The sequence below is a fragment of the Fusarium tjaetaba genome, assembly GCF_013396195.1.
Source record: "Fusarium tjaetaba strain NRRL 66243 chromosome Unknown NRRL66243_c0000463, whole genome shotgun sequence".
Classification (NCBI taxonomy): domain Eukaryota; kingdom Fungi; phylum Ascomycota; class Sordariomycetes; order Hypocreales; family Nectriaceae; genus Fusarium; species Fusarium tjaetaba.
This window is the reverse complement of record NW_023501659.1, coordinates 39,974-54,491: the sequence shown is the minus strand read 5'-3', so window position 1 is coordinate 54,491 and position 14,518 is coordinate 39,974. Positions and strand designations below refer to the sequence as shown.

The window sequence follows — 14,518 nt, the reverse complement described above, 5'->3', positions numbered from 1 at the left end:
TCCACTTGGACAGACCCTTTTTCTCAACCCAGACTTCCAGAGAGAAAGTAAGGAGCTGTAGAGGCATCAGAGCTGCAGCAAAAGCAGGCATATATATATCAAGTTCGATCGATGTGAAGGGTGCAAGAGAAAGTCCTATTATGATACTACGAAGAGTCAGATACGAGACGCAAAGTAGAACCACATATAGGGGAAAACGCCATTTTGTTCCTTTCAGAACTGGAAGGAGAACAAATGTCGCAGTTAGGGAAGCATGGGTGTAAAATATCAGCAAAAACGTCAAAAGAACAGAAAGTGCATAATAAACCGTGACGACATCACTTGACAGCCCCTGCCTAAATCCACCTGGGGGGAGGCTCTGGACAAGTGAGATGGCAGAATATACGAACAGGACGACATCGCGAATTGTGCGTTTCAGTGGCATGCCCCAAGCCAAGTTGTCAAGCCATAGGTTACAGACAACCCAGGATAGTTGCAGCACCGGCTGGAGGATAAATGCTGACAATAAGATCACAATGAGGGGGATGGCGATGCCTTGCGTTAATGGTTGATCGGGAACGAAGTATACTGCGATCTCGATGTATGACAGGACTGCCAAGAAGAATACCCCTCGATACGCTGGGCTGTGAATATGACTCAGGTCTCTGATGTCGTCTGGATTAAGCACCGGACTTTCTGGGTGGTTGTTGGTCGGTTCTTTGCTCGCTGATGTCGTATAAAAGGCTTCGGTTGCCAGAACGAGGGGGGCGACGAGAAGGATGATAGGAAGAATCTGGCCAAAAGTCCATTTGCTGTCGTCTTGATTGCCTGGTATTCGGAGTTTGATGAGGCGCGCCGTAATCCAGATGATAGTAAAGAATAACCAATAGACCTACCCGAGAAGATCAGCCAAGTTTCTTCAGATGATGCTTTTGCCACAACGTACTTCAGCTAGGAGCGACGTGAAAAGATCAAGTTGGATACTCAAAACTGAGTAGAATCCGATCAAAATAGGAACAGAAAAGTAACTCCAAACACGACGAGGCCAAGACGCATGGGCAAATGCGTGATCCCAGTCTCTTCCTGTCGAGCCCGAATAAGCTCTTCTGTGCCGATTACCCCTTTGTTCTAGAAGCGCTGCAGTTTTGCGCAGCCCACCTTCAAATCCTTTGAAAGTCTTTGCGATGCGAATAGCGAGTCCCCAAACAAGAAGGACGATAAACTTGATGGCTGACTGAAAGGCCATAGATCTTGTATTTACCAGATCTTCAAAATAGCAACGAGCAGGGCGGCCACCTCGATCATTGAGCCAAGGATCCTCGTTAAAAGGTCATCGACAGTCCCACTGCCGCGGATAGCATGACTTGAATTGTACACATGGCCACTAGACGCCATGCGCGCTTTGCAGGATTATTGGCGAGGTGGTTGCGAAGAAATGACAGACTGGCCAGGTGAGTTATCGAAGCAAGCCATGCCAGGTAGATCATGTACTGCCAGTGATAAGCAACGATATCGCAACCTACTGAGGCATACGCGCCGATGAGAATCGCCAGTGATGTGAAGATCTGGATATCGGCGAACGTGAGGACGCACTGCGGTGCACAATAGCATTAGTCCCTGTGACCAAATACAGAATAATAGTGAGCTCACAGAGTTCAAGACGGTTCCAAGTCTAGAAGACCCTGTCGAAATAGATCTGGAATCATGTTTAAGCCAAGGAATGCTCTGTAGCATTTCGTGAACCGAATAATCGATCGAGTTTGGATACTTGGTTAACTTCTGCGTGCCCTCCTTTCGGAAAGGGTCTAATTTGGGATCGAAGACTTTGAGATAGTAACCGACGAGAACACCGACCACTATCCACGCCGTAATAACGAAGGCTAGAGTTACCTGGTCGAAAGTCAGCTACACATGGTTGATGTTCTGGAGCGGAGTGAGGCCCACACCAATTCCTCCTATATCCCCATACGAGGGGACCTCTTTGGGGAAGTCTTTGCAGGTGGAATTGCATGTGTACGACGATTTCGACATTGGAACGAGTTTGAAGTCACGGCTTGAGGTTAGGAAACTTGGGAGGGCGTCATTAAGGCTATCTATAAATCAGGCTGTGGTTGCTGACCTGCGTCATCAGATCTAGGCAGTTATCGAAACCAGGCTCTGAGAACGAGTGGGCTGAAATGCGTGGCGATATCCCCTGTCTCAGGTCGAAAAGAATTGCGTGTGCAAGATATCCAAGCCTCGTTGGCCCGTTTTGTAGATACTGAGATAGTAAAGTCGATGAGGCATACAGACTCTCCGAATACGACAGACAGCTGAAGTCACACCCAAGGGCCAGTCCTGCTAATCATAAGCTTTCTAGTGATATTCTTGAGGTTTGCCATATCATGTTATGATGAAAAGACTTACTTGAATACTAACTAAATGTCTTTTTGAGCAGACTTCATTTATTTTAAGCAGCCCTTAAGAGACAGACAGTATAGGAAGAACAGCCGCCAGCGACCTTCTTGGCATGCATGAAGCCACAATACGATGGGCTGTAGTCATTGGGCATGGATTCTCACTTTTGGTAATCCAATATGCGAGTCAGCCTCAGCTTGCGCACGTTTTCACTCAAGCTGAAAGATGCAAGACTGGTAGAACTGTGAACCATGCCAATTGTACCGTGTCGAAGACAGGTTTGACTGCTGATCATGCATACTTCATTATGATAGGCGGCATTTTATACAATTTTCTAAGCAAACATAAATTATCGATTGACTTATTTGTACCTCTTATGCTAGGATGTGAAGATACTTAGAGTAGTTTATGGTATCTTAGGATACCTAACTTAGGATGAACTTAGTAACCTTTTGACAAGTCTATTCGCAACAACGGATGCGAAAATACCACACCATCTCTTAGTTGATAACACCGGTTCCAGCCTTCTCCTTGAGATAGTCACAGATACAATCCGCAGAGTCGGTGGCGTAATCATAAGGAGGAACGAAACCCTTCTCCTGCGTAATCTGTGCCTCACTGTTCTCGAAAAGGTTGTCCTTCTCAATAGCGAATCCATCCTCCTTAGAGTCAAGGTTGGTGACAATAGGTCGCTTGACATTAACAAAAGCAGTGCTCTCCACGAGGACTTGAGCGCTCATTCGAGAGTTGACGCCAGAGATGGGAAGATCCTCGTAGCAGCTGCTGTAAATATGCGCAGTTCCGAAACGAATGGAGGGAGCACGGCTGTTGACGTTGCTCCAGTAGTTGTGGTGGTAAGTAACGTGGAGCTTGCCGGTGTCTTGATCACCGTTGCTGTCGCTGTGACCGATGAGACTGGCTTTCCAGTGGTCGGAGAACTTGTTCCACGAGAAGGTGAGGAAGTCGGAGCCACGCTTGGCGTCAAGGAGACCGTCGTAGAAGTCCTTGTCCCCGGTGATGCCCTCGGCAGAGAACTCGTTGTGGTCAATCCAGATGTTCGTAGAGGTCTCAATGTCGATGAGATCCATTTCCTTGGGAGGATTCTTCATGGCGAGGTTACGGATGATGACATTATCGGCCTTCTTGATGCGGAAACCACTGTCAGTGAGACCAGAGCTGGAACCAACGCCGAGGATGGTGGTGTCGCTCTTGACGTTCATGATATCGCAGCCGGTCAGCTGGCCGTCGATGTGAATGACACCGCCATTGGAGAGTGCAGAGGTGAGCTCTGAGCAAGAAGTGACGGTGACGGTATCTCCAGACCCTCCGGTGGACTTTGCTCCGTATCCAACGAGCTCGTCAACCTCAGCAGCGCCACAGAGACCAGCAATTTTGGAAGCTTGAGGGACAGGAGAAGCAGTAGCCAAGAAGGCGGGGATGAGAGATATAAGTGCAGATCGCTTCATGATGAAAATAGGCACAGCCTTAATGATAGACAGATAAAGAATGTAAGTGTAGTTAAAAAAGAATGTAATGACAATAAAAGTGAGTTATCGAGACAGACACAATCTCCACGAGACAGCAGCCCAGATATAAACGTTTCTCCACAAATATTTCATCGGATTAGACTTAAGATTAAGTCTAAAGATCAGGAGTCTCACTGCTCTGACATGTTTGGCGGACGAGAATATCACCGCCTGGGCGACGATGCCAAGCTGCTTATTCCCAGTTTTTCGGGTCTGATGAGGGGAAACATTGGAGGCTGAGATATCTTGGCGGAGTGTTTCTGAAAACAAGCGAGCTTGGCTGGGTTTCAGGGCTGATGGGATGTTTATTACCGGATGACAGCGGGCGGCTGTGGTTTCTAGAAATGTGTTAAGATCGACATTTATAGCCAAATAGGGGTTGCATGCCTCGTGGTTCTACAATTATATCAAGGTATTTGCTTGGGCATTTCCTGAGGTATCAGAGAGCTGGAGATGTTTGCATCTGTAGGTGAAATAAACTTGTCAAAAGTGTGCTAAGTTTATCCTAAACTATCCCGAATCATCATGAGATATCATAAACTAGTCTAAGATATTATAAACTTCTCTAAGTATCTTCACATTGCTCCCATCATGAAGCACATGAGAAGCACCCCCTATCATAGTATTTCTCTGTGCCTTGTGGATTATACGTGATTCCCAAGCTAGCAGGTCCAACTCTAAAGGGGTAGCACTCAGTGTTGCTCTTGATGTACGCAAAGCCCTGGCAATCTGCCCGTTGGAGGCAGACAGCAGCGCAGTTGGCCAGACTACCCACTGGTTTGATGACATAGTTTAAGAGACGAGCGCTTTGAGCTTGTTGGCCGCTTTGACCGGGAATACCGCAGGTGACGTCGTCACTAAGAAAGGCTGAGGGTACTGCACAATCTGTGGGCTCTGGAGTTGCTTGAGTCGTGGTTGGCTCCCCGGATGCGCTTGTTGCAGCTTGGGTGGAGGAATCCTCGCCAGCTGGCCGTGTCGAGGTGATCATGGTTGTTGGGGCCTCAGACACAGGCTGAGAAGAAGTGACTACGTCGCCGCAGAGTGTGCAGCTCATACACTCCAAGTTGCTCCATACTCCAGGTGCATTGGAGACTCCGTCGATAGTTGGGTCTGAGCTGAACATGCACCTCATCCCAGATCGGGTGGGATCGATAGCAAAGGCCTTGCACGACCTATCAAGCTTACAAATGAGAGCACAGTCTTCGAATGTGTTTTGGTTAGGAAAGTCAGCGAGACTGCGGGCATATGGCTCAACATTGCGAGGCCAGCCACGTTTGCCACATGTTGCTGTCGAAGGCACAACATTTGCGGCGGAACAAATTCCAGGGGATGGAACGCCGTTGGCGCACAGAGATGCTGTTGCGGAGGGAGATATAGAAGTTGTAGTTGGCATGACTGTTGATTCGGTCTCGTCGCTGGCTTGGCTTGTACTCGTGGCTGTTTCAGCGTCAGATGTGATTGTGACAGCTGGGTTGGTGGTAGTCGTTGGCGCGGCGAGAGTCGAAGTTGTCTTATCCTCTGCAGCGCATGTCCACTGAGGCATATTAGCAGGGTCTTGGCCAACAGAAATGTAGTCGAAGTAGGCGTTTCCCTGTCCACAAGTATGGCAATCCATATCTGTAAACCAGAAAAGCTCACTTCCGGCCTCGGCGACCTCAGAGGATCTAGCATCGTACAAGCTACAGCTTCCAAAGGTCGCTGCATAAGACTTGCAGGAAGGATACTTGGCACAAAGATCGCGACATTCGTTACTAAGACCGCAGACGCCGTTTGTAGGAGCAGTTAGGAAGGGCTTGGCACAAGCTTTGGCTTTGCCCTTGACCTGAGTACAAGACTTGGCGGGTGTATCAGCGTTGACGTTGACGCACACAGAGCCAGCTGGTTGCTCGGCGCATTCGTCCTCCTGAATACAGCTTCGATCGTAGGCCCAGGCTGAATCAGAGCCTCCGTTGGTAGGGATGTCTGCCCAGCTCGTGGCGAGGAGGTTACATGTGTTGGCGCATCCGCTGCCGAAATAACGCCATTCGAAGCTTTGGCAGTTGGTATCTGCAAGGCAAAGAGCAGCGCATTGCTCCTTTGTGATCTTGCTTCCGCCGTATCCTTTGTAGCCTTTCGTGCTGCTATAAGGCCTCTTGGCACAACCTCGGCCAGCTGCGCCTGTTCCGAGTTTGGCACAGAGCTTAGCGCCCGATGCGGTAGGATCAGTTGGGGCAGAGGTCGGGGCGGAGGCTGAGGTGGACTCGGCCGTCTTGTCGGTTGTTGAGGCCTCATCGGTAGTGGTTTGGACTTGAGAGGATTGAGTTGTTGGAAGGCCAGAAGACTCGGTGTCGGTGGTGTCGGTGACATCGCTGCTAGTCGTAGCTGTGCCCACAGCAGGAGCAGTGCTTGTTTGAGCCGGAGCAATGGTAGCAGCATGCTTCGAAGTAGGAAAGAACAACGAAATGCCATCTACCCACTCTTCGCCGATCTTGTTGGACACAAAGACTTGATCGAAGTAGACTTCAGCAGAGCCTCCATCGATACAGTTGAGCTCAAAGCGGATCATTCCACTTGTAGTGGTGACGGGCATCGAGTCCACAAACTCCAACCAGTCGTTACCCTCAGCGACGACAGGAAAGTATGGAGTTGCTCCAAATTGAACATTTCCGTAAAGTCCTTCTATGCGGCATGTATCCGCGATAGCATTGTTCACGATGGAGTACCAGAAGCGAACGGTGAAGTCGCTGGGCTCCAGGTTATCGAGCTGCTGTTGAATATAGGGGTTATCGGATATGAAGTCTCGCTTTTGGCCAGGAGTCCCTGAATTGGTCTTGAGCTGCACACAATTCCTCTCCTCGGTGTGGTCTCCCTGATAACCAGGTCCTTGAAGGAGCTTCGCATCCCCGCCTGCTTGAAAGGCATAGATACCGCCATCGGATGAAGGATCATAGCCTCCAAAGTCGCCATTCGTCACAGCATTAGTGATGACTACCGGTCCGTCGGTCGTTTCGGACGGAGGCGCTGATTTCGTTGATGTTCCGCTGGTAATCGAAGCGGGCTCCGTAGTTTTTGCTCCGGCTGGCGACGAGGGCCTGCAATTGCCGGCGGCAACAAGTTCAAACGAGCTCGCAAAGGCAAGAGCCACAAGCCCAGAAATGGAACGCATCGTGATGAACGAACGGACAAGCCAAAAGGCTAAAACGAGTGACTGAGGGAAAGAAGGCTATCAATCACACGCCACTGAATATAAGAGCGAGCTATGATATATAACATTTGAAGGCGTCCGCCTCCCGCTTCGTCCGTTCTCCTGACATGATGGGAAATTTCCGCAGTCATGGCCCAGGTTTATTATCGCGTGGAATTTGTCGATAGTTCTCAGCTTTGAATCAATAGCTCCAATGGGGTTGCCTTTTTCGTGTATGCGCTGGGGCTAGATTGGGTTGGCCCGTTGAACTATTGGACGCCTAGGTAACTTAGTGGGTTGTTTAAAGAGAATGGAACTGTCCCAGGAAAATATAAGACCTTAGAAGAGGATGCTAAAATAAACTTAGTAAAGAGTCCCCCTAAGCTTAGGCTAAACTGCCCTAATTTGAGGATCAAGGTCCTCATGGGAGTTTTCTTTCCTCCCCTCCGCTAGGAACCCTACCTAGACTTCAGAACCGGTCTCGTCAGTTTCATGCTGGCAATCACAGTCTCGCAGTGTCAAATTTCACGTGGCAAGTCAGACTTCTGCCTCTCAAATGTCAGCGCTAACAGGTTCAACTGCCGATCCCGCATGTTTTGTTATAACGGGCCATCCCGAATCCAGACTCTCGGGATTTTTCAGGGTCCAGTGTTAAGAACATCCTAGGCATGGCCTAGAACTTTGAACGTATCAAGAAGAAATATTGTCAAGCAGTAGAGTTGTGTCAGGGAGAATAGAGGTCTCTTTTTCATTTTCCTTAGTTCAAACACTCAACTAAATACATGAATGAAAGCATCTTAAGGCTCTGAGTCAATACAGATCCACCTAAAAACTTAAAGTCGACCATTAAGCAGAATGTCAAATGGAAGCCTCACTATTTGGCTATTGAGTTTCCCGGAAGATGACAAAACTTTCTTTCATTTGACTATAAATATCTGCTATGACCCTAATCGGTCTGCCACATTTCTGCGACCGCAAAACACTACCTACTACCTGTCTGATCAAGGATTCCAGTAAAGCTTCGTTCACGACCACAACAAACAACAATGCACACGACCTCTCCCTTGGGAAAACTCCCAGGTGAGTTGCTGGTTCATCTTATGCGCTCTTTTTATTCCCCGATAGATCTTCGATCATTTATCTCCTCGTCTCCGATCTTTTTGCAGTGGTTTCGTACCTACCGCCAGTCTGTCCCCAAGCCCATAATCGAGCTTTTGAAAGCAGTATATCATGACGACGAAGCATTCACCTATGACGGAATTCAGGGCGCCCAGTTACGGCTACAGGCCCGTCGGTTTCCTTACTTAGATCCATATGAAGTCAAGGTAAGAATATATCGAGTGGCTCTGTCCAAGTCTCTGAGCGAGAAAGAATGGAGTGGCAGTCTCCCATTTCTCTGTGAGCTATTCAAGCAACGGCAAGACGCTGATGCTCTTATATCGGAATACGCTGTAGAGGCATGGAATAAGCTACTTTGGGAGGCCAGAGTCAGGACCCAACGCGATCCTTCCTTTACCTGGCTTCCAGAGTTTGATCAGCCTTTAGTTCTCTCCCCAAGCGAGATTATTCGTTTTGAGCAAGGGTTCCTTAGTTACGACCATGGGCGACATGACATATACCATAATTTTGAATGCCTACAAGGTACCGTGCGGCCAGAAATGTCAAGACCTGCGTGGGACCATCGTCCTTCGGACCTTGAGGCGTATAAGGAAAGACTATGGTGCTGCCGCTCATATACATCTATTTTCCAATTCGTTTTTGGAAAATATCGCGAGCTCATGCACCGCGTCGATAGAGAGCTTCATGAAAGAGAGGCCCTCAATGGTGGCATATCTCGTGGGGTAGACACCCGAGTTTGCCAGTTCCTCGAAAGGACAGCATATCAAGAGCACAGGTGCCTCATTTTCCTCTCTATACAAGACTATACCCTCCTACGAAATCTATGGAGTATGAATCAAGCCCACGTCAGGCACTTTATCCTGACTACGTTCCTTTGGGTCATTTTGCGCGATGCGTCGGGATATTTGCCACTCGAAGACCCATTCATGCACGACGGCATCGATCAATATGGCTTGTTGATCGACTCACCTCTCAAGCCGACGTACGAACCTTGGACCCGAGCAAGATACTTCTGGGATCGAGAGCGGATGGTAAAGATATATGGGGATCAACGGTAAGTGTAATAATTCTTGGAATGTTGATGTTTGGTGGTAGATGAGCATGTCTGAAAAGGATACCTGCTTTCAAGTCGTTGGAGTCACCCCATGGAGCGAGAAAACTTCGAACTCGTAATTGAGGTAACAAACGAAGATGAGTCTGAAGGCTCACTAATTAATATGTACTGCCTAGGGGAGGAAAGAAAACTCAGGATCTTGACCTAAAGCGAGAAAATTATTAGGTAAATTTAGCCTAAGCTTAGGGTGTTCTTTGCTAAGTTTATTTTGACACCTTATAGTAAGGTTCGGTGTTTTCTTGCCCCTTGAGGACTGCGTCTAAACTTGACTCAATTTATGCCAGGTTCACCTCAAGTCTCGTCAATTGGGATACACTTGAAAGACTGAGGCGGAACAGAGACTACTGCCACTTCCCATAAAGCCCTTCCCGGAACATCATGGACAATGTTGATCCACGGCAACGGCTTCATTCTTGCCCTCGCTTCCTCCCATTTCCCTATCCCCAATAGCTCTGAAGCCTTGCGAATTTCACCCAAGACAAGCGTATCGGAATTGCCATTCGTCAACGAAAGGCCATACACCAACACTACCCAGAACCACAAAGGCCGATACTCTTCTCCCCTCTTCAGTAGTACACGACTCTCGACATGTCCCCTAAGCAGCTTGTGCAAGAGCTTACAGTGTACACTCTTGAGATGACTCGCAGACCATGTGACGGTAACCAAGAACGCCAGCAAGGCCAGCTGCCACACGTCATCCATCAGATCTTGTGGCCTCGTACCACCAAGTGGCGCAAAGTCGGCCAGTCTCTGCCACATCGAGATAAGCACATCCTGATACTGCAGACCCGACATCTTTGTCTTTCCGGGTCTTCGGCACAGCGCTAGCAGCTCACGTGTGACCTGCCGCAACAATTCACTCATCTGATTTAATGGGTATCGCAGATCTCGTGCGGATATCGGCCCTGCCGCTGCTGCTGTGAGTCCCGCGTTACCGAAGCGTGTGCTTGTGCCCTGAGCGACGGCAAGTTCAATGTCTGTTCGGCAGATCTTGTGAAGGAGTGGGCGGTTGCACTCGCGTATGTCGGATATGCCGCCGGGCCGGAAGTTGAGGAGGTTATCAAGACCTTGGAGGTGCATAACACTCGCAGTGAGGTTTTGGGTTATGTTTGAGTGGATTGCCAGGGATATTATGATAGCAATGTTGGAGTCTTCTTGAGCGGCGGATGGTTGGCTGAGGCGCGGGTTCATGAGACGAAGGGCTTGAGAAAAATGACGAGTTGCTTCGATACTTTCTACACTGGGAGTTGGGATATTCCGTAGGATGTTGAGGTACGTCGCTGCCATAGCGAGAAGACAGTGCAGACCTTCAGCTCCGGTCAGTGTTAAACTCGCGAAAGGGAACGAGAAAGTTACAGGCTTGGTCGGCTACCATGTACCTGAACCACGGTGAGCCAATCTCATCTGTAGGTCTACAGAAGGCGTACGGGTATATGATGTTGCAGATCGCAGTGTGGACTGGATGTGGTTAGTGAGCTGTTGGAGAGTTGAGACAATATGAACTGACATTCGTAGACATAGTATCGCATCGACGGGGTGAATTGGACCGGGAATGAGAAGTACGTATACTCTTTTCCCGAGTATGGATTGTTGATAGAGTATGCAGCGTCAGTGTCTGTATCTGCGATTTCTGGGAACAACAAGGCATTGCCAACATTATCGACAGCACCATCGAGACTCTTCCTTCTTTCCTCTACGCTAACACCCGACTTCGATAGGTCTGAGCTCTTGTGTAAGTTATTCAATTGAGTTGCAGCATGCCTCTTCCCACGACCTTGTATTGTACGGCCAAGATTCTTGCCCTTCATGACATGACTTCGTATCGCCTTGCGGGCACCAGGCTTCTGGGTTGAATCATTGTCGATGAACTGGAACTTCATCGTCACGTGAGAACATTATTACAGTTGAACGTATATAGGATTTGTTCCAATCCCTTAGGATAAATGCGATGAGAAGTTGTGAAGGCATTGGACATGGAGGTGAGATTACGTCGTGGCGGGTAAACTCCGTAAACCCCGAGAGGGGCCACGGTGATGCTGGTCAACATCCATCCGAATTGTTGAGGGCTCACAACCTGTGCAAGTAACAGTGAAGAAGACATTACACGAGAGTTTTTCTTTTATCTTTTCTGGTACGTCAAGTCTAAGCATAACATAAACCATTCCTATCACACAGACGTTCCTCTGTCTACCAAAAGCTTTTGCCGCGTTGGAAGGCTAGCATCCCAAGTCTGCTTGTTTACTTGCGCTTGGAAAGGGGCTCGCCATCCCTGATCTTGCGCTCACCGTACTTGGCGATGCGGATGGCATTCACGTTGATGAAGCCAGTTGTGTCCTCGACACTCCAGTCCATGTCAAGGGTGTCCTGCATTTCTTACGTTAGTTCTGATCGAAGTGGTCCTTTTAAAGTACTCACCATGCTGCTCTCTTCCTCACTGTAGAGGTTGGAGGTCTCGCTGGAGCGACCAACGATGATGACGTTGCCCTTGTAGGCCAGAGCCTCGACCTTGCCGTCAACCTGCTTCTGGCTGAAAGCGATCGCGTTCTGAACGAACTCACGCTCAGGTGTGAAGTACATTCCCTGAAAAGATGTCAATAATGCCCAGTCCTACGGAGTTGGAATTAGAAAGGGTTACGCACGTTGTAGATGCATTGCGCCCAGTCATCTGAGAGACGGTCGCGAATGATGCGGACCTTGCTGTCCATCACGAGACCCTGAGAAATCGTCAGTTAACTCGAGTCCTATACTTATTAAAGATAGAGTGCTTGGTGTTGGCTCATGCTTCGGTGACTCTTGACTCCCCTCGATTGGCATTGTATTGCAATAGGCACAACTCCAGAGACGACTCTGGAATCGCATCAAGGGATATCAAACACCGCAGCACGAACCAACCCAGTTCTCAGAGACTTATAACTTACCTCAAGGTTCTGGTGGAGCTTGCGCAGGATAGTGAGACCGGGGGTGTCTGAATACAATGTTAGAACATCCTGCCAAAGTGCTTGCGCGAGAGCGGAACAGATGTTGCCGGCAAGACACCGACAATGCATTCGCACAAGACGTGTTCGACAACAACAAATGATTAGAAAAGCAAGGAATAAAGGCGACTAACCGTAGCAACCACGAGATTTCAATCCTGAAATAAAGATTAGCAATCACATTCTACTGTGAAAGTTTCCTGAGAGTTGGCTTACCGATGAACCTCGACTCGACGATGTCCTCACGTCCAATACCTAGTACTACGTTAGTACTCGCTCAGAAGCCCTTCGGTTTGCAGTCCTACCGTTGGCACGGCCCAACTCGTTGGCCTCCTTGAAGATCTCCAAAGAGCCAGTAACGGTCTTGCCATCAACTTCAAGCTTGGTGGGAACACCCTCAGCAAAGTGGACGGTGAAGCGAGTGGGCTTGTCGGGAGCGTCCAGGGGATCTTTGGAGAGACATTAGCTCAAAAAAACTAGAAGTATGTAGGTCAAACCGTCTTACCAACTGTGCGCTTCCACATGTCCTTGGGGGGCTCCTTGTCTGTTTGCTCGAGAATCTAGCAAGTTCAGTGTCAATATGGCGCAAAGAGAGGTGTTGTCGTAGGTGGACTTACACCGGCCTCATATGAGCAGTGCTATCGGATTCATAGTCAGTATTGTGAAAGCAATGGAGCCTTTCATACATACAATGATGTTGTCGTCCATGGACCAGGGGGCCTTGGGAGTGGAGCTGACGGGGATCTTCTGCTCCTCGGCGAACTTGAGAAGATCGGCACGTCCCCTGCGGAAGAATTAGTTTGCACATGAAGTAGTGATCAAAAAAATAGGCTTACTGGAATCGGTTGAAGAAGGCAGGGATGCGCCATGGGGCCAGGACCTTCATCTTGGGGTCACAGGCCTTCCATGCCAGCTCGAAGCGGACTTGGCTGAAGGGGGAAGTTAGTACAGTACAAGATCAAAATAGGGCGACAGCGTGTGTGTCGCGATCATGATCAGGACTTACTCATTGCCCTTACCGGTGCCTAGGGGTTTGGGTTAGCGACTGGATCGAACAGTAAGGAGACCAGTTGGACCACGACGACTTACATCCATGGCTGAGGATGGTGCAGTTGTTGTCCTTTGCAACTTGCACCATGGCCCTGGCCAACACGGGTCGGGCCAGACTTGTGCCGAGAAGGTCTTTAGGGCATTAGTGATGTCATCAAGGAGCGTCCGAGGTGAACCGTCTTACATTGTCCTTCATAGATAGCGTTGCCTGGTGGATTCCGTTAGTAAACCCGCTGTACTACCACAAACAGTCCGTGAACACTTACACTGGATGGCGGGCCACACCAAGTCGTCAATCAGCTCCTGCTGGACGTTCTCGATGATCATCTTCTCAGCACCGAGCTTGAGAGCCTTGGCCTTGACGGCATCGAAGTCTTCCTCTTGACCGCAGTCTCCGAGGAAACAAACGACCTGATAGCCTTGAAGGACGAGCCACCTAAGAGTTATGGGTCAGCTCTTGTTAAACAATTCCACATCTTCGATGACAGTCGTCTCCACGTCAGGCTCGAAGACTTTGACAGCGTCGAAGTCTTCTCCCTGCCGCGATTCATCAGGAAGCAAAACATGGGGGCACCGTACTTGAGAATAGTGGAAGTATCCAGGCCTGTCAATTAGTCAGAATATCTCATCTTGATATCGCTTCTAGAGCTCTCAACTCACCGCCGGAGTAGGCACTGGACAAGGGTCAGTTAGTTATCTTGCTCGAACCAATTGACTTGAGTGGGCAATTGACTTACAGGCAAACACGTTCGGGGGCCATGATGAATGTTGTACGGGGTTTCTTGGGCAACACAAGAAGTGACTGATAGATCTATCTCGACAAAATGTTTGTTATCGCGTGAGAGTCGTCGAAGTTTTTTGGCTGCAGCTCCGAAGACGGCCAAAGCGAATCACCCCGCGTCACTTGGTGGGGCAATGCCCTCTTCTGTTGGGTCACAAATTGATCCGCACGAAATGAGGTTGACAGAAACGAGGGGCTTCAATAATGCGCGATAATGACCCATATATTTCTGTCAATAGGCCCCTCTGTCTTCCTATCGGTGCCCAAATGTTGACTGCTTATCTCTTATCTTTGGCCAGTGGAGTGCACGTGATTTATTCTGACTCTCCGCTCAAAGCATTTACTCCAAGGCCCAAGCTGGGAGATAAGGACCCTACTGTATCAAGCTGGACAAAGTAAAGAGCCTCACCTGCT

At 49.0% G+C, this 14,518-nt stretch overlaps 5 protein-coding genes across 5 annotated transcripts; all 5 read right to left on the bottom strand.

Annotated features, from left to right (window-relative positions):
• Positions 1–23: 23 nt before the first annotated feature.
• On the bottom strand, positions 24–2,010 carry FTJAE_13736 (uncharacterized protein; the record flags this gene model as incomplete). Its single annotated transcript, XM_037346909.1, has 6 exons — positions 24–72; positions 390–871; positions 926–1,213; positions 1,503–1,571; positions 1,630–1,869; positions 1,924–2,010. 6 exons carry the CDS (start codon positions 2,008–2,010, stop codon positions 24–26), a joined length of 1,215 nt encoding a protein of 404 aa, XP_037199247.1.
• An 866-nt stretch (positions 2,011–2,876) lies between these two features.
• On the bottom strand, positions 2,877–3,842 carry FTJAE_13735 (pectate lyase 1; the record flags this gene model as incomplete). The annotated part of the gene is made up of 1 exon (XM_037346908.1): positions 2,877–3,842. One exon carries the CDS (start codon positions 3,840–3,842, stop codon positions 2,877–2,879), a length of 966 nt encoding a protein of 321 aa, XP_037199246.1.
• A 649-nt stretch (positions 3,843–4,491) lies between these two features.
• On the bottom strand, positions 4,492–7,047 carry FTJAE_13734 (uncharacterized protein; the record flags this gene model as incomplete). Its single annotated transcript, XM_037346907.1, has 1 exon — positions 4,492–7,047. The coding sequence occupies one exon, from the start codon at positions 7,045–7,047 to the stop codon at positions 4,492–4,494; it is 2,556 nt and encodes an 851-aa protein (XP_037199245.1).
• A 2,542-nt stretch (positions 7,048–9,589) lies between these two features.
• FTJAE_13733 (Argininosuccinate synthase) lies at positions 9,590–11,178 on the bottom strand (the record flags this gene model as incomplete). Its single annotated transcript, XM_037346906.1, has 3 exons — positions 9,590–10,605; positions 10,655–10,756; positions 10,806–11,178. 3 exons carry the CDS (start codon positions 11,176–11,178, stop codon positions 9,590–9,592), a joined length of 1,491 nt encoding a protein of 496 aa, XP_037199244.1.
• Positions 11,179–11,536: 358 nt separating this feature from the next.
• Positions 11,537–14,083, bottom strand: FTJAE_13732 (Argininosuccinate synthase; the record flags this gene model as incomplete). Its single annotated transcript, XM_037346905.1, has 18 exons — positions 11,537–11,662; positions 11,714–11,878; positions 11,938–12,012; positions 12,217–12,263; positions 12,408–12,431; positions 12,490–12,528; positions 12,579–12,722; positions 12,779–12,833; positions 12,891–12,911; positions 12,964–13,057; positions 13,110–13,202; positions 13,280–13,298; positions 13,363–13,455; positions 13,508–13,531; positions 13,590–13,759; positions 13,837–13,927; positions 13,984–13,997; positions 14,061–14,083. The coding sequence occupies 18 exons, from the start codon at positions 14,081–14,083 to the stop codon at positions 11,537–11,539; spliced, it is 1,317 nt and encodes a 438-aa protein (XP_037199243.1).
• Between the last annotated feature and the right edge of the window lie 435 nt (positions 14,084–14,518).